The sequence below is a fragment of the Adiantum capillus-veneris genome, chromosome 7 (assembly GCF_014529385.1).
Source record: "Adiantum capillus-veneris isolate H3 chromosome 7, ASM1452938v2, whole genome shotgun sequence".
NCBI lineage: Eukaryota > Viridiplantae > Streptophyta > Polypodiopsida > Polypodiales > Pteridaceae > Adiantum > Adiantum capillus-veneris.
Genome location: NC_140937.1, coordinates 67,241,940 through 67,256,823, shown reverse-complemented (window position 1 = coordinate 67,256,823; position 14,884 = coordinate 67,241,940). Strand labels below are relative to the sequence as shown.

The 14,884-nt window shown below is 44.6% G+C and overlaps 1 protein-coding gene across 1 annotated transcript in view; it reads right to left on the bottom strand.

The window, feature by feature from the left end:
• Positions 1-2,323: 2,323 nt before the first annotated feature.
• Positions 2,324-14,884, bottom strand: part of LOC147453997 (putative inactive patatin-like protein 9) — a 72,205-nt gene continuing 59,644 nt past the window's right edge. Inside the window, exon 4 of the mRNA XM_086516017.1 lies at positions 2,324-3,033. Coding sequence (XP_086372143.1) covers positions 2,806-3,033 — 228 coding nt within the window. The 3' untranslated portion in view covers positions 2,324-2,805. The remainder of the gene's footprint in view (positions 3,034-14,884) is intronic.

Below are 14,884 nucleotides of genomic sequence, written 5' to 3'. Positions count from 1 at the left end.
TGTGGGAGGACCTTTGTTCAAGGTACCATTCCGATATGCAATGTGTGGGAGAGCTTTCATTTGGCCATTTTTTTTAGTTTTTTGAAAGCTCCTCTAGGATTGTTCCTATGATGGTCTCCATTGGCAAACGCGATTGGACTGATCAATTTGGCGTTGGAAAGTGCATGGACCAGTACCCAGTTAGCTTCCTCGGCTCTCTTGAAGTCCTCAAGAAAGATATGGCTCCGATTGTCTTGGGAGCGCAAATCCGAAGGCAAGGGCAAGAGCTTGCAAAAGGACAAAGGCAAAGAAAAGCTTGAAAAGGATAGCGGTGATAAATTTTTGACAGAGGAGATCAACATGGTACATCTAACGACAGCTACATCAGCAAATGATGCCACATTTCTTGTCAGGTGGTCATTGCCATCTTTTGCTTCAGCCAGAGAGAGGCTTGTGAGCTACAAAGAGGGGCAAACAGTGCTCCTTGCAAATGATTTGGACCCATATGCTACAATTCAAGTTATCAGTGTTGGAACCCATGGCAAGGAACCAACTCGACGTATACAAAACACTATGGATGTGCTACAGACAATCCATTGTTCTTGGCCGGATTATAAATAGGATGTGTTCCAAAAGTTCATTGTCTAGGAAAGTGTTGTGTTCACAGTTCACGAATGGGGATTCTTGGACATAGGTAGTGTGGTCTACAATTCAATTTTCTATGAGGCAACTAGTGCTCAAGATGGCATCCTTCTAAGGTAAAAAATTGGTGGTAGCATAACCAAGGTATATCTAGTATCCCAGTCGGTGCTAGGGTGTCCATGGTAGATACTTCATCGACTTGGTCTTCCTACATATGTCTACTATGAGCTGCAAAGAGGGTGTTCTAGTTATGACATCTCAAGTGAATAGCCCAATATGATCCCAATATTTATTTTGGCTTGAGGTATTTATTTTACTTATTTGTCAAAGTATTGGGTAAGGCAATTTGTTGAGGGGAGTATATGAGCACACCCAATCCCGATTTGTATAATCACCTATTTCATTGTCCAACTGGTTGCTCGCTCTCTCTCTCTCTCTCTCTCTCTCTCTCTCTCTCTCTCTCTCTCTCTCTCTCTCTCTCTCGCGTATTCTCCCATATTGTGTGCTTCCTCATCGTCCACATTTTCAAATCCCTCCCCCCCCCCCCCCCCCCCCCCCCCACCCCCCCCCCCCCCCAAAAAAAAGAAACACATGCACACCCCTCCCTCCCTCTCGTCCACTTTTCCAATGATCCCCTTATTCCTTGTCCTGCAACCCCTTGTCTATCCACCTTTTTGTATCCCCTTCTCTCTCCCTTCTCCTACAACCCCTTATCTATCCACCTTCCACCACAAACCCATATCCATCCTCTCCTCCTCCCCTCATCACTATTTACTTCATCCTTTCCCCTTCTTTGTCCTTGAGAGCTACTTTGCCTCTTTTAGAGCTTTGAACTACATTGTTTTGGCATCATAGATCCAAGAAGCTTGCTTTAATAATCAAAAGGGAATTTTTAAATCATGCTTAAAGATCAAAGCTATTATGACTTACAAATCCATGAAACTGCAAGAGTTGCAATCAATCATTCTTATGCATGGTGGGCCATGGATAGGATCACCAACTTGACGTTCAACCATCACTTTTCCCAAGACACTCTTTTAAAGCTTGCGAATGTCGGTCCTTTCAAAAAGTGGTATCCTTAGGCTTTCTTGATAGAGACACCAATATAATCTATTGCGCCTTGTGATGATAAAGATCCACAAGGTTTTTAATATCACAAGGTGGCAGAAAAATTCATGTGAACTAGCCTTAGCAAACAAAGCATAGATGTCCTTTTCCATGACTATAACCATGTCTACTTGAGCTACAAGAAAGAAATGCATATACAAAGCATTCACAAAGTATCGTCCTGACTTGTGATGTCTATAGACATCACAAAATCGTGAGTGATGTCTAGAGACGGATAGACAAAATTCTTTGTGGTTTAGCACCATTTTAGCCTTGGCTGTAAGTTCTTCAAAATGTCTTTGGACTACTAATTTGCATGGTGCCTTGGATATAAGCTTGTTTCTTTCTAAACCTTTCATAGTTCTTGAAGCACATTTAGATGATCAATACAAATTTAAGAGTAACCGTTACTTTGGAGATGGCCAGCTGAAAACCACTTTTGCTTATCTCAAAAACATGACACATCCGAAGCATGACAAAAGTAGGTTAGGACTCGAACAAACTTCCTCAATGATGCAACACACTTGGTAGCCAGGCTGTGCGTGAACGTTCACCGCACAACAGGATATCATAACTCGTAAGCCTGAGAATCAAATTGACAAGCATTGTTTCATTGAAATAAACCTTCAAAGAAGGCCAAGAATTTGCACTTCTAAACAAGGAAAGCAAGGTCTTTTGGTGTAGAGGCCTTGTGCATTGGGCTAAAATAATAAATCAGTATCACATTTGCATGGTATAATCTCTTTACATACAGTTTAATGGTGAGGCATATGTCAGGAATTTACATACGTTTCTCTTTGATTGGAAAAGCATCTGCAAGTTGGCCTTCAATGATGTTATCGACATGTGATGTGCCTACTAATTTTTGTACTCATCTGTACTTTGAACACGGAAGAGGAAAATTACAATCAATGAATTTGGATACATGAAGAGAGAAAATTGGAGCTTTTGGGCTGTGTGTATACATGGCCCCCTCCCACAACCCTCCTCCCTCTCTCTTATCTCTGTCTCCCAGTAAGGGAACAAGAAGACCATGCCATATCCTCCTCGTTCTTTTTAAGTCATAGCTTGCTGCATCTAATCGGTCACACTGCTTACCCTGGACTTCCGTTCTGCAATGAGAAGGTCAACAAATGCATCCAAGCGCTTTTGATTGCTTATCTCAAGCTGTTGTTTACCCCCAAAAGGAACATGCTCCAAGCCAGGCTGGTTAAGCATGTCATCTGCAATCTTGGTCAACCGCCTCACATTAGAGGTGCTGGAATTATCCATCTCAGTTAGGCATCTGCTTGGTATTTTTGACACCTACCAAAAGCAACCTCGAGTCAACAAAATGCTTGTGCGATAAATGAGCATCACTATACAGAACACCCCACCCACCCCCCCCCCCCCCCCCCCCCCCAAAAAAAAAAAAAAAAAAAAAAACCCAACAAGCACGCTTGCACGCACCCATGTACCTTACGTCATATTGATACAATTTTTATAATTTTTCTGATAGATGCCTCCCAACATAAGTACAATTCAAAGCCTTGAATGGTTGGCTTGATGCTATCAAAACTTTGTAAATTGCACTGTTCCTGCATCTCTCATACCTTGAAAATCACTCCTTATAGTTAAGTAGCCCTCACTAAATCCTCGTCGTTAATCTCGCTCTCTGCACAGAGAGACAAGCACAGGTCCATTTATACCAACTGCAAAACTGTCAGCCCCTGTACAAGCTTCATAAACAATTCCCAATCCCCTGGCAGGTAGTGAGAGTGTTAGCAAACCAGGCCACCTTGGCATGCATCGCGCCTAGGAACAAAGAAAGTTCTTGATAAGCAGTTGAGTCTAGACCTATGCTGGAACTCAAGGAGATCCGACAGAAGGGATTGTGATTGTTTCTCCTTCGGAGAAAGGTTGCTATAGGGTTCACTTTGAGACACCAGATGAGGCTAGACTAGCATTGGCACAAAGTCCTTAAGCTTCAACAGAGCTTATTGTAACAGTTAAATTTCCACACCTATTCTCAGAGTTTCAGCTGCATATTACACAGATGAGCAATAATCTAGGTGTTATTTTGGAGTTAGGGGACAAGTCAATGAAGTGGCACCACCAAGTTCCAACCAATGGAGTAGATCCCGACCGTGGGGCCTAAAACCTACAAGAAGAAGAAGAAACAGAAGAAATCCCAACTTACGAAATCCGATCGAGTGGGCCTAAGTAATAAATAAGTTAGGATTAAAAAACGTAACCCCCAACAACTTACAATACCTTGGCCAATGGGCCCTAAAGAGTAAAATAAAGCGCACGTCCGCGCGCACACAGAGGAAATTGCGTAAAGTACTTGAGATCAAATGGAGCGGGAGAATACTTCACAAATGGTTCAATAGTTTTATGAAAAAGAATGGAATTCAAAGGCAATTTTCATGCAAGTATGCTCTAGACGAGATGAAATGGCTAGATTGAATGCTTGAAACAAAACGTTCAGTGTGAACTAAGTGTGTGATTCGTAAACTGCACTGTCTTGTGGAGTCTAGTACATGGGTACATAGAGTCGGGGTCTACTGAAGAAAGTTTCCGTCCTTTGGCTATTTTTCAGGTGCAATCGAGGACGATTACACGTCTTTAAGACATAACAAGTCAATGATGTGAAGAGTAACAAGAAGAGTAATCGAGGAGGATTACTCTTCTTTAAGAGATAAGAAGTCAGTGATGTGACACCACCAAGTTCCAACCAATGGAATAAATCCCGACCGTGGGGCCTAAAGCCTAGAATAAGAAGAAGAAACAGAAGAAATCCCAACTTATGAAGTTTGGCTGAGTAGGTCCAAATAATAAATGGATTAGGATTAAAAATCCTAACCCCCAACAAACTACAATAGCCCGGCCAATGAAGCCTAAAGAGTAATAAAGCTCGTGCACACACACTGGAAACTGCGTAGAGGAGAAGATGCCATGGAAATTGTACGGATGGCCCACGTTTTGCGGAGGTTGTTCCACGTGGCAACAACGTACGACCAGCCCCTTGGGCGCTTGATTTTGGGACCCTCAGCTTTTGGAGCCATGCTTTTCATGTACTACTTTTGAGTTAGGCCAAGGGCCTTTAAAGATGTATTGTAAGCTCTCACTAGCTAGACATGTTCCACCTACTTATGAGCAGAGATGAAGCCATTCCCTAGGAATGCCCCTCGCATGCCCACTCCCATGAGGACCCACTAGGATGGCACAATTGTTAGGCTCTACCATGCATCTCAAAAGCCACCGATACCAGAGGCACTAGAGCCACAAAGAAGCCCTCCCTCCCTAGATCTAGGTGGAACCTAGGAGATGACCTCCAAAACTCTATAGTTGTTTGGGCACTCGGACTGACGGCCTCACGATGGACGCGGAATGAGAGGCCACAGATTATGTAATGTCACGGATTATCCGAAATAAACCCTCAGTCCCACATAGTATTATCAGAGAAGCCACCCCACCGGGCCCTTTTCCAAACAGCATCGGATGAGAAAGTTACTGCATGATAGACTCTGATAGAGAGCCATGGAGCACACCCTCTCAGCCCCTGTAGTTGTTCTCCATGGACTTTTCACTCCTTACCCACCCCTGCATGATATCCTACACCCTCAGTTTGGTATGGGATAGAGCTAGCTGGATATGTGCAAATCATGATTATAATGATTATAATCCGCTCCAGCCCCTCATCACCCGCACACACGTATGTCCTACGCACCATGTAGTTCATTTTATTTTGTAGTACTTTTTTTCAGTACCTCTGTCCTTTTTGTGAATAGCCAGAGGGCCTGCCCATAATCTCCTTTTGGTGCAGAAGCAATACACCATTCTGTCCACCAATGGGAGCATTTTCAGCATTAATACAGCTGCCATAGATTCCCTATTTTCAACAAATATCAGCCCATAACCAACCGACCCCCCCAACCCCCCCCCCCCCCCCCCCCCCCCCCCCCCCCCCCCCCCCCCCCCCCAACACACAACAAAGGAGGCTGATTTCTATTACTTGGAAAGTCCCTCAGAATGCCGAAATGGTACCGATTCTGAGGGCGAGTACATCACTGATTACAAAGCAGACCCGAAGGAAATAATCTGGAAACTGTAAAAACTAGAATAACTAGCCACATGGAAACTGTAAAAACTGAAATCCGGGGTTAAAACCTCTCCTAAAAAGAGTAGAAAGTGTCCTGGCAAGCTAAGTGGCGAGAGGATGAAGGGGTCTCTGAAAGATGGGCACTTCCACCAAGAGCAACTCCTCTGATGCAAATCAAAAATTGGAACCATCAGAAGCCACTAGCTATGAAAAGGACAAGGAACATTTGCAATGGCAAGAGCTCGAACGTCGGGCATTGCCCGCCAACGTGGTCTGTACGATGAGTGTAAAACGAACCATTGTGGGGGTGCATAATGCCATGTGATGTTGGCATGATCCCGACTGAAAAGAACTAAAGACCTCGCCCATGTGTGAAGAAAGATGCATCGATGTTGCTCTGCAGCCGGATGAGCCGGCTCAAGAGTCCCACTAACAGCAATGAATATGCAGCAACTCAGTCCAAATGGCTGTCAAAAATATGTCAGGTGCAGTGGAATTGAACATGGTGAAGATCTAGGTTTTACACTTCCACAAATCTTTACTTCTTTCCTTGCGTTAATAATTGCTTTTAGCATGAATGATGGTTCCTTTTACTTTCCCTGAGGAGAGGGAATGAGAGAGAGCGGTAGAGATGTATGTGTGTGTATGTGGGTGTGGGAGGGAGAGAGAGAGAGAGAGAGAGAGAGAGAGAGAGAGAGAGAGAGAGAGAGAGAGAATGACACTCAACGGGGTCCCAACCAACCCTCTCGAGGCCCCCCACACCGTTGTTGATGTGGTATTTGCTTTACATTGTGTAAATGGAATGTACACACATGCAATACCTCAAGTGCAGACTCTACTGACTCGAACGGGGAACGTCACCACGGTAACTCCTCAAGACGAGGCACTTCCGGGGCTGATTTGATGCACCTTTGGATCCTTCTCAATGTGGGATTGCGGATGGCAACCAAGGGGTAGATCTAGGGATGATTTGCACTCCCGATGTGAGGAATGAACTGAAAACACAAATCTTGACGTTGCCGATGCGGGACAGCAATGGAGCACTTGATGCCGACGAGGGAATGGCCGAGGTGAGGCTCGATGGGCTGCCAAAGTACCAGACCGCAACGAGGATGCTAGCAAGCACAGATCCAAGCCGATCCGGCGAGGGAAGGGCTGAAAACTGAAAATGCTAGGATTTATTAATAAATTTGACCATGGGGTCAATTTCTGGGTGAAACTATCGCACATCTGCCCACCCGAGAATCCGATCAACGCGGGAAATGGCTCGGAGGATTCCTCTACCCTAGGACTACGTGCATGTCATGTCGGATGCCCACTGTAGTGTAACAACATCTATCAAAACGCGAGTACAAACCATTTATGCAAAAGAGGGTTCCAAAACTGAAAAACCTAATCTAATGGACTCATCCGGACATGCATGCCCTACGAACGGGCTCACAAAATTGCCAGTACTAATTGTTAGCAATGGGATCGTGCTAGCTAGGGTGGATGACAAAGAAACATAGTGCAAGTGTGTGAGTGTGTGTAAGCAAGATTATCACTCAAGTGAATTAGGTTCCAAGATAAATTAGCTTGGACTCATAAACACAATCTTGAGTATTGACTTAGCTTAGCACAGGCTCACCATAGACAAGCATGTAGTGCAAAATAGAGTTCTGTTTATTCATGAAATGAAATGAGCTTCAAGTAGCTCTACAGTCTTGCTCTACAGCATGTGGGATAACTCCATTTCTTCTCTCCTTGACTGACACTTTAGGACAAAGCTCACACTTTACAATCCTCCCCTTGAGGTTTGGACTAAGACAAAATACTGAAGATGCAATATCCACACAGGATGATAAGTTGGTATCCACACAGGATGGTAATATCCACACAGGCTGACGATATCCACATACGATGATAATAGTCCTCCCCTACAAGTAGAGAGGCTGCATCTTCAAAGTATGTCTTCATAAAATACAAGGTTGTTCTCGCCTTCGTCTTTTTCGTCTTCTACCATGTGAGCTGATCCTTTGTAGCTTCTGCTGTTGCTTCTACTACTGCTACTGCCTCCATTTGAGTAGCATCGAGAAGGAGGGTGTCCCTTCTTACCGCATTTGTTGCAAGGATTGTTTGTGTAGCAGTCTTTCGCTACGTGTCCCATTCTTCCACATTCATAACACTTTCTTCCAACTGATGATGTTGATGCTGAATATCTTCCCCTTGAGGATGTCGTGAAAAAAGCCCCTCCTTAAGAGGTTAATGTGTCACAAACTGCTGACGTGTCAAAGCCCTGAAGAATGGGGCCAACTTACATATGCCGGCCGAGGGGCCTAAACCCTAAAAAGAACAAGTAACAGAAGAAGAAGTCCTACCAACTTATGGGACCCCGTCCGATGGGGCCCCAAGAGACATCAAGGAATTAAAATAAAGCAGGACCCACACACACACAAAGGCTTACGCCAAAAATTGATGACGTGGTATCTGTACAGAGGTTCTGGAAATTCCGCTGACTGCTCACGTGGCAGAATTGTACGAATTTCCGATTTTTACGCTGGCAATGCTGATGTGGTAGGGCTGTACAGATTTTCGTGATTTACGTTGGCAGCTTTTTGGCATTGCTTTTGGACCAGAAGCTTTTGAGTTTTAAAGGCTTTTCACTGTACCTGCTTTTTAGGACAAGGGCCTTTAAATATGAGGCTAGGGCTCATTCTTTGGCATGCTTCAATACGAAGGTGCACAGTCTGGAGTACCGGCTTGTATTGTGTTGATGCAATATAAAGAAATACCAAAAGGGGCGCCAAGGTTTGGGGTACTCTTTGGGGTGGAATTCCGCCACTCCGTGTCACGTGTCGTCTCTCTCTTTCAATTAAGTTGTTATTGAAGTGCTAAAAGTTTGTTCAGTCTGTTCTTTTCTATTGGCACGTGGTGCCCCTCTTGTGATAGTGGTATCAGAGCATTAGGCATGTGCTTTTCTGAAAGCACACTGGTCCTACAAAAGAGCAGACAGAGCTATTGGAATTTTATTTGAGGTATCTTCGGCCTCCGCCCCCGGACTTATTAGCCACTTCCACCCTTACTTCATCGCGCATCGGGCGCGCTCCCGTCTTCATCGTTCTATCTTACAAGGCATAAGCCATAAAGAACCCAAGACTTGGAATTCATGGATTCAACAGAATATTTGCAGTTTCTGCTCAACGAACTTCACGACATTCTTTCGCAGCATCCTCAACAGAATCTTCCGATGCTGCAAAGTTTTCAACAATTTTTGAGCTACGTGTTACCCCCTCTGATGCCCCATGTGGTACCTCCTCCTCCGGCATCAGAAAGTACGAGAGCTTCCAACCGACAACCTACTCAGCCGTATGTTCCAATCGGGGGAGTTTTCAAGAATATGGTGCAGCCATATGACCCTGATCTAGTACGACCGCCTTTGCCACCGCCATTGCCCCCACCTCCACCACCACCGCCGCCACCAGGCTACAATGGTTGGAGCCTATATGGATACCCTTATTATCCATACCCGGGATATGCGCCTAACCAACCCAAAGATTTCAAAGATGGCGGCACGACAGTCAAATTTTTCACTTTTTCCGGGGTGAAAGATCGCAAGAAAGCATTGCAATTCCTTCAGCAATTCGACCACATCTATGCTTTAGGGAACTATACACAAGCATCCAAGAATTCTCGAGCAGCGGGAATTCTTAAAGATAATGCTATGCAATGGTGGAGTTCAATCGCGACACAACCGCATGCTCCAAGGACCTGGCAAGCTTTCAAGACGGTTTTTGCACGTAGTTACATGACTTCTATGTTTGAAGTCCGGAATTTGGCAGAGTGGGGCAACTTGAAAATGCTTGCCACCAAAACCATGGACGAATATAACCAAAGGTTTCTCGACGTGTACCTTTCGGTGTCCTTCTTTAGATCTATTCCCTTGGAGGCCCAATGCGAGCGATACACCATTGGACTACCATCACCATTGCAGGAATATTGTCTATCCAAGCAAGTCTCTACCATGCAAGAACTTATGGACCATGCCGCGGTCAGCTACAAACTGATGAAGGGAAAGCTAGAGTTTACCACAGAAGAATCTCCGGTCACTAACCACAACTCTCGGCAACAACGAACAAATTCTCGAGAATCTCGTGAAAATCAACCGCAAAGGCCTCGTTTGACGCCTCAACAACGAGACACCTTACTACAAGAAGGCCGATGCTTTGGATGCTTTCAAAAATCATTCTAATTGTCCCAAACGCACTGATAGACCAGAGGAGCCGATGCCCGCACTAACGGTCGGCAGAACCCCAGCGCCACCTCTTGCTAAGAGAGCTAGACCCGCTATTGGACTAGTTCCTGATATTTATGGCATACGCCTTGAGAGTACAAATGAATTGTGTCGAGCATATGGCAAAGTCAATGGCTTCAAAGCCCTTATTTTCTTTGATCCCAAAGCTACAAAGAACTTCATCCATCCATAATTTTTAAAGCAGATGTACTTTGATATGATGCAGAGGGTGGAGAAATTGAAGCCGAGCTAGCCACGGGGCAAACTCAGAAAGTAGTACCGCTCATTGGTGCTCTTCGAGCAGTCACTATTCAAGATTATCATGGAAAAGCTGATTTCCACATCATGAAGTTGGGCAATTGCGACGTTCTCTTGGGCATGCCTTGGCACGACAAGAATAATGCGACTCTAATGGTTCGGAATCGAACCATCACCGTGATTCAGAAGGACAAACCAGTCGTCCTCAAAGTTCGGTTATCCGAACAAAACCTCGAATGAACTCTCTCTATTTGTTTTTCTTTATAGCTAGAAAGTATTGTTTGAAAATTTGTTTGAAATGGAAAGTATCTGTTTTGGTGCCGATTTGAGATGTTCGACTCTGGTTTTAATACTGGTTTCAGTGATTGGTGATTTTACTCCCAGTGGAGTAGTGAGAAATGATGATTGAAAAGTGTTGTTTTTGACTCCCGGCCCGGACCTGGATGGTTATGCGGGAGGAGTATTAAGAAGTCTGAGCAGTGGTTACTCTCACCACCTCCAAATGACGCAGGCTGCGGTTTGGGGGGCGTTTGGTTGTAAAAGGCCTCTATATCTCCCGGCCCGGACCTTTTTAGGTTATGCGGGAGGAGTGATGAGGGAGTCGTTGAAAATCTCCCGGCCCGGACCTTGTTAAGTTATGCGGGAGAAGTGTTCATCGGTGACTTTATGTTTCTATGTCTTATAACATGCATATGTGAGCATTTGTTTTGCATTGTGATGTGCCAACCACTGAATATTCCTAATTGGATGAGATGGCCTGGGTATGTAATTTTAGTACGTCAAGACACCCGTGGAAGATCAGTACAGTCTCGGTATGATGGCTAATTGTACTACACCGGAATATCAAGAGTTTCGATCTGGACAAAAGGAGAAGCTAACTCCTTGATCAAAAGAGCCGACAGGAGAAGTTAACTCCTTAACAAAAAGAGCAAACTGATTATCCCTCGGAATGTCCCTCAGATTTGAGCTAACTTGAGTTGTTTGCAGATACCCTGTAATCGCGGACGATTACTCTCTTTCAAGAAGGGGAGATGTCACAAACTGCTCACGTGTGACGTGTCAAAGCCCTTGAAGAATGGGGCCAACTTACATATGCCGGCTGAGGGGCCTAAACCCTAAGAAGAACAAGTAACAGAAGAAGAAGTCCCACCAACTTATGGGACCCCGTCCGGTGGGGCCCCAAGAGACATCAAGGAATTAAAATAAAGCAGGACCCACACACACACACACACAAAGGCTTGCACGAAAAATTGATGACGTGGCAGCTGTACGGAGATTCCGGAAATTCCGCTGACTGCTCACGTGGCAGAACTGTACGGATTTCCGATTTTTACGCTGGCAGTGCTGACGTAGCAAGGCTATACGGATTTTCATGATTTACGCTAGCAGTTTTTTGGCATTGCTTTTGGACCAGAAGCTTTTGAGTTTTAAAGGCTTTTCACTGTAACTGCTTTTTTAGGCCAAGGGCCTTTAAATATGAGGTTAGGGCTCATTCTTTGGCATGCTTCCTGGAGAAGGTGCACAGTTTGGAGTACCGGCTTGTATTGTGTTGATGCAATATAAAGAAATACCGAAAGGTGCGCCAAGGTTTGGGGCCAATACTCTCTGGGGTGGAATTCCGCCACTCGGTGTCGTGTGTCGTCTCTCTCTTTCAGTTTAGTTGTTATTGAAGTGCTAAAAGTCTGTTCAGTCTGTTCTTTTCTATTGGCACGTGGTGCCCGTCTTGTGACATAATGAACCTTTTTGGTTTCTTTCTTCTGCTTGGATTGAGTTGATGACATCTTGGAAAGGTGGAGCCGGTTCTTTTTCTTCAAGAATTGTGACTAGGTGGTCATAGGAAGGTGGAAGTGCACTTAATAGTACGGCCACTTTGTCGTCTTTTGGTACTTCGACCTGGATGTAAGTAAGCTGCGTGACAATGCTCTTAAGCCTATTTACTAGGCTAGCAATGTCCTCCCCTTCAGTCATAATGATTTTGTAAAGTTGTCTTTTGAGACTAACTTTACTTCTTTTGGCCCTGGCCCCAAAATTGTTTTCTAGGACATGCCAGGCTTCATGTGCATGCTTAAATTCGTCTATGAAATGCACATAGTTGTCATGCAAGGAGGTGATGATGATTCCTAACCCTTGTTCATCTTTGGCCAAATTCTGTGCACTTGCTATGAGTGTGGATGTCCTAGTGTGCACTCCATCGGGTTCGGCTTGTTGCTTTAAGGCAATGCTGATGACAGACCACAAACTTTTTTTCATAAGGTATCCTCTTAATTTCGTTTGCCAGGTATGAAACCCTTCCCCATTGAATTTTTCTATTCCCTTGTCCCCCATTTGTGCTAATAGAGGGGTCTTAGCTTAGGAGACTCTCTCTACCTCTTTACACGAGCATAATTTCCTCTTCGAAGATGATAGAAAATTTATTTGCAAACTTTTAATCTTGGCTGCAAATGTTTAGGGTTCATTGCAAGATAGATAGAGAGAGAGAGAGAGAGAGAGAGAGAGAGAGAGAGAGATCCCCTTTTGTGAAGCTCCTCTTCACTAGAGTGAAGCCCCTCTTCACAATAGGTAGTGCTCTTTGAAGTTTTTTTGAAATTTGTGCTTGGAGAAGTTCTTTTGAATTTCGATGAGATCTTGAGGTCCGCCTTTGAATGCCTTTTGGAAGGCTCCCTTTTGAGGGCTCAATGGTTCGCTTTTGAGTGCTCTAAACCCCTTTTGATTGGCTTTGTTGAAGCTCAGTGGGATTAGGTGTTTAGGATTCTTTCTTTCTTTGAATTCTCTTTGAATCCCTTGAAGTTTTGATACACCTTACTGAGAGCAGGAATGCCCCTTTACTGCTTAGGTTGATGGGAACAAGTCTTTAGGTGCTTTGGAGGGTAGCACTTGATGGGAACGAGGTTTAGGTGATTTGGCAGGTAGCAGCGGGGCGTGGGAAGGGGGGGCCCGTAGGGGCGGACCCGAAAAAGGAATTCGATGCGGCTCACTGCTTATAGAGCCCGTCGGAGAGAGACGGTCGGTCGGTGTGAGGCTTTAAGCTAGCGGAGTAGCAACCACCAGACGCGCGAGGTTGGGGGGGTTTTCATCGATCGGTCCTAGTCCAGTCGGACCCAAAATCCTCTTGCAAAAGGGTTTACCGCCTCCTTCAAATCCACCCCATGGGCAATTGCTTGTGTGTGAGCGCCCCTTTTGGTGGCCTTTGTTTATCCTTTTATGGGTTCCACCAAAGTGGGGCCGTCCTTGGACTTAGTTGGAGCTCAAGTACACAGTGGGCATTGAATGCACACACACACACACACACACACACACACACACACATATACACACACAAGTTGAAGTTCTGCACAGCAAAGATTCTAGAGCGTAAGTTCGATTAGGCACAACTTAATTTGGGGTATTACTTCTTGAGACCTAACTCAAATTTGGCATGCATAGGCTCAAATGAGAGCTCTCGGGACAGGCTACACACACACACACACACACACACATCAATGGTAAATGCCACTTTTGCTAAAACAAGGGACAGATTTTGAATGCAAAATGCAAGTTCCTAATGGCAGATTAATGAACTCTGACGCTAATTAAGCTTCCAATTAGCCAATGAGTAGTGGCCCAAGAGTCTTTAGCTCAAGAACATGCTCATGCTAGCCAATGGAATACTAATTAGGCATGCATTATGCAATAAAAGAGCAAACCTAATGGATCTAGCTAATGATGATTAATGAATGCTAATTGTACAAACATGCAAATGCATAATAGCATACCTGAGCTCTGATACCACTTGTTAGGAATGGGATAGTGCTAGCTAGGGTGGATGAAAGAGAAACATAGTGCAAGTGTGTGAGTGTGTGTGTAAGCAAGATTATCACTCAAGTGAATAAGGTTCCAAGATAGAATTAGCTTGGACTCATAAACACAATCTTGAGTATCGACTTGCTTAGCACAGGCTCACCATAGACAAGCATGTAGTGCAAAATAGAGTTGTGTTTATTCATTCATGAAATGAGCTTTAAGTAGCTCTACAGCCTTGCTCCACAGCATGTGGGATAATTCCACTCTTCTCTCCTCGATTGACACTTTGAGACAAAGCTCACACTTTACACTAATCCTCCTAAGATTCTAGACATTCCTGTCTAGACTATCTCTGGAAGTCGATGAAGCATGTCCACGTGGCACACAGAGCCATGTGCACGTGACAACATACGGGAGGATTGTGAGTGTCGCAAACTGCTTACGTGCCAAACCATTGAAGACCAAAGACGACTTGCAAATCCCATTCAAGAGGCCTGAATCCTAGAATAATTAGAAGAAGTAGAAGTTCTCACCAACTTACAAATCCTCGACGAGTGGGTCAGATCATTAAAGTTTTAAGTCTCTAGAATTAAAACCAGCACCCACATAAACAAAAATCTTGCATAGAAACGCGATGGCGTGGCAGTAGTATGGACGTCCGCGATTTGCGCTAATGACTTGGCAGGCTTTATAAGAATTGCGATGGCAGATGGTAACGCGGCAAATTGTACTGATAGCCCTCTGTGCAAGCTTTTGGAGATCAG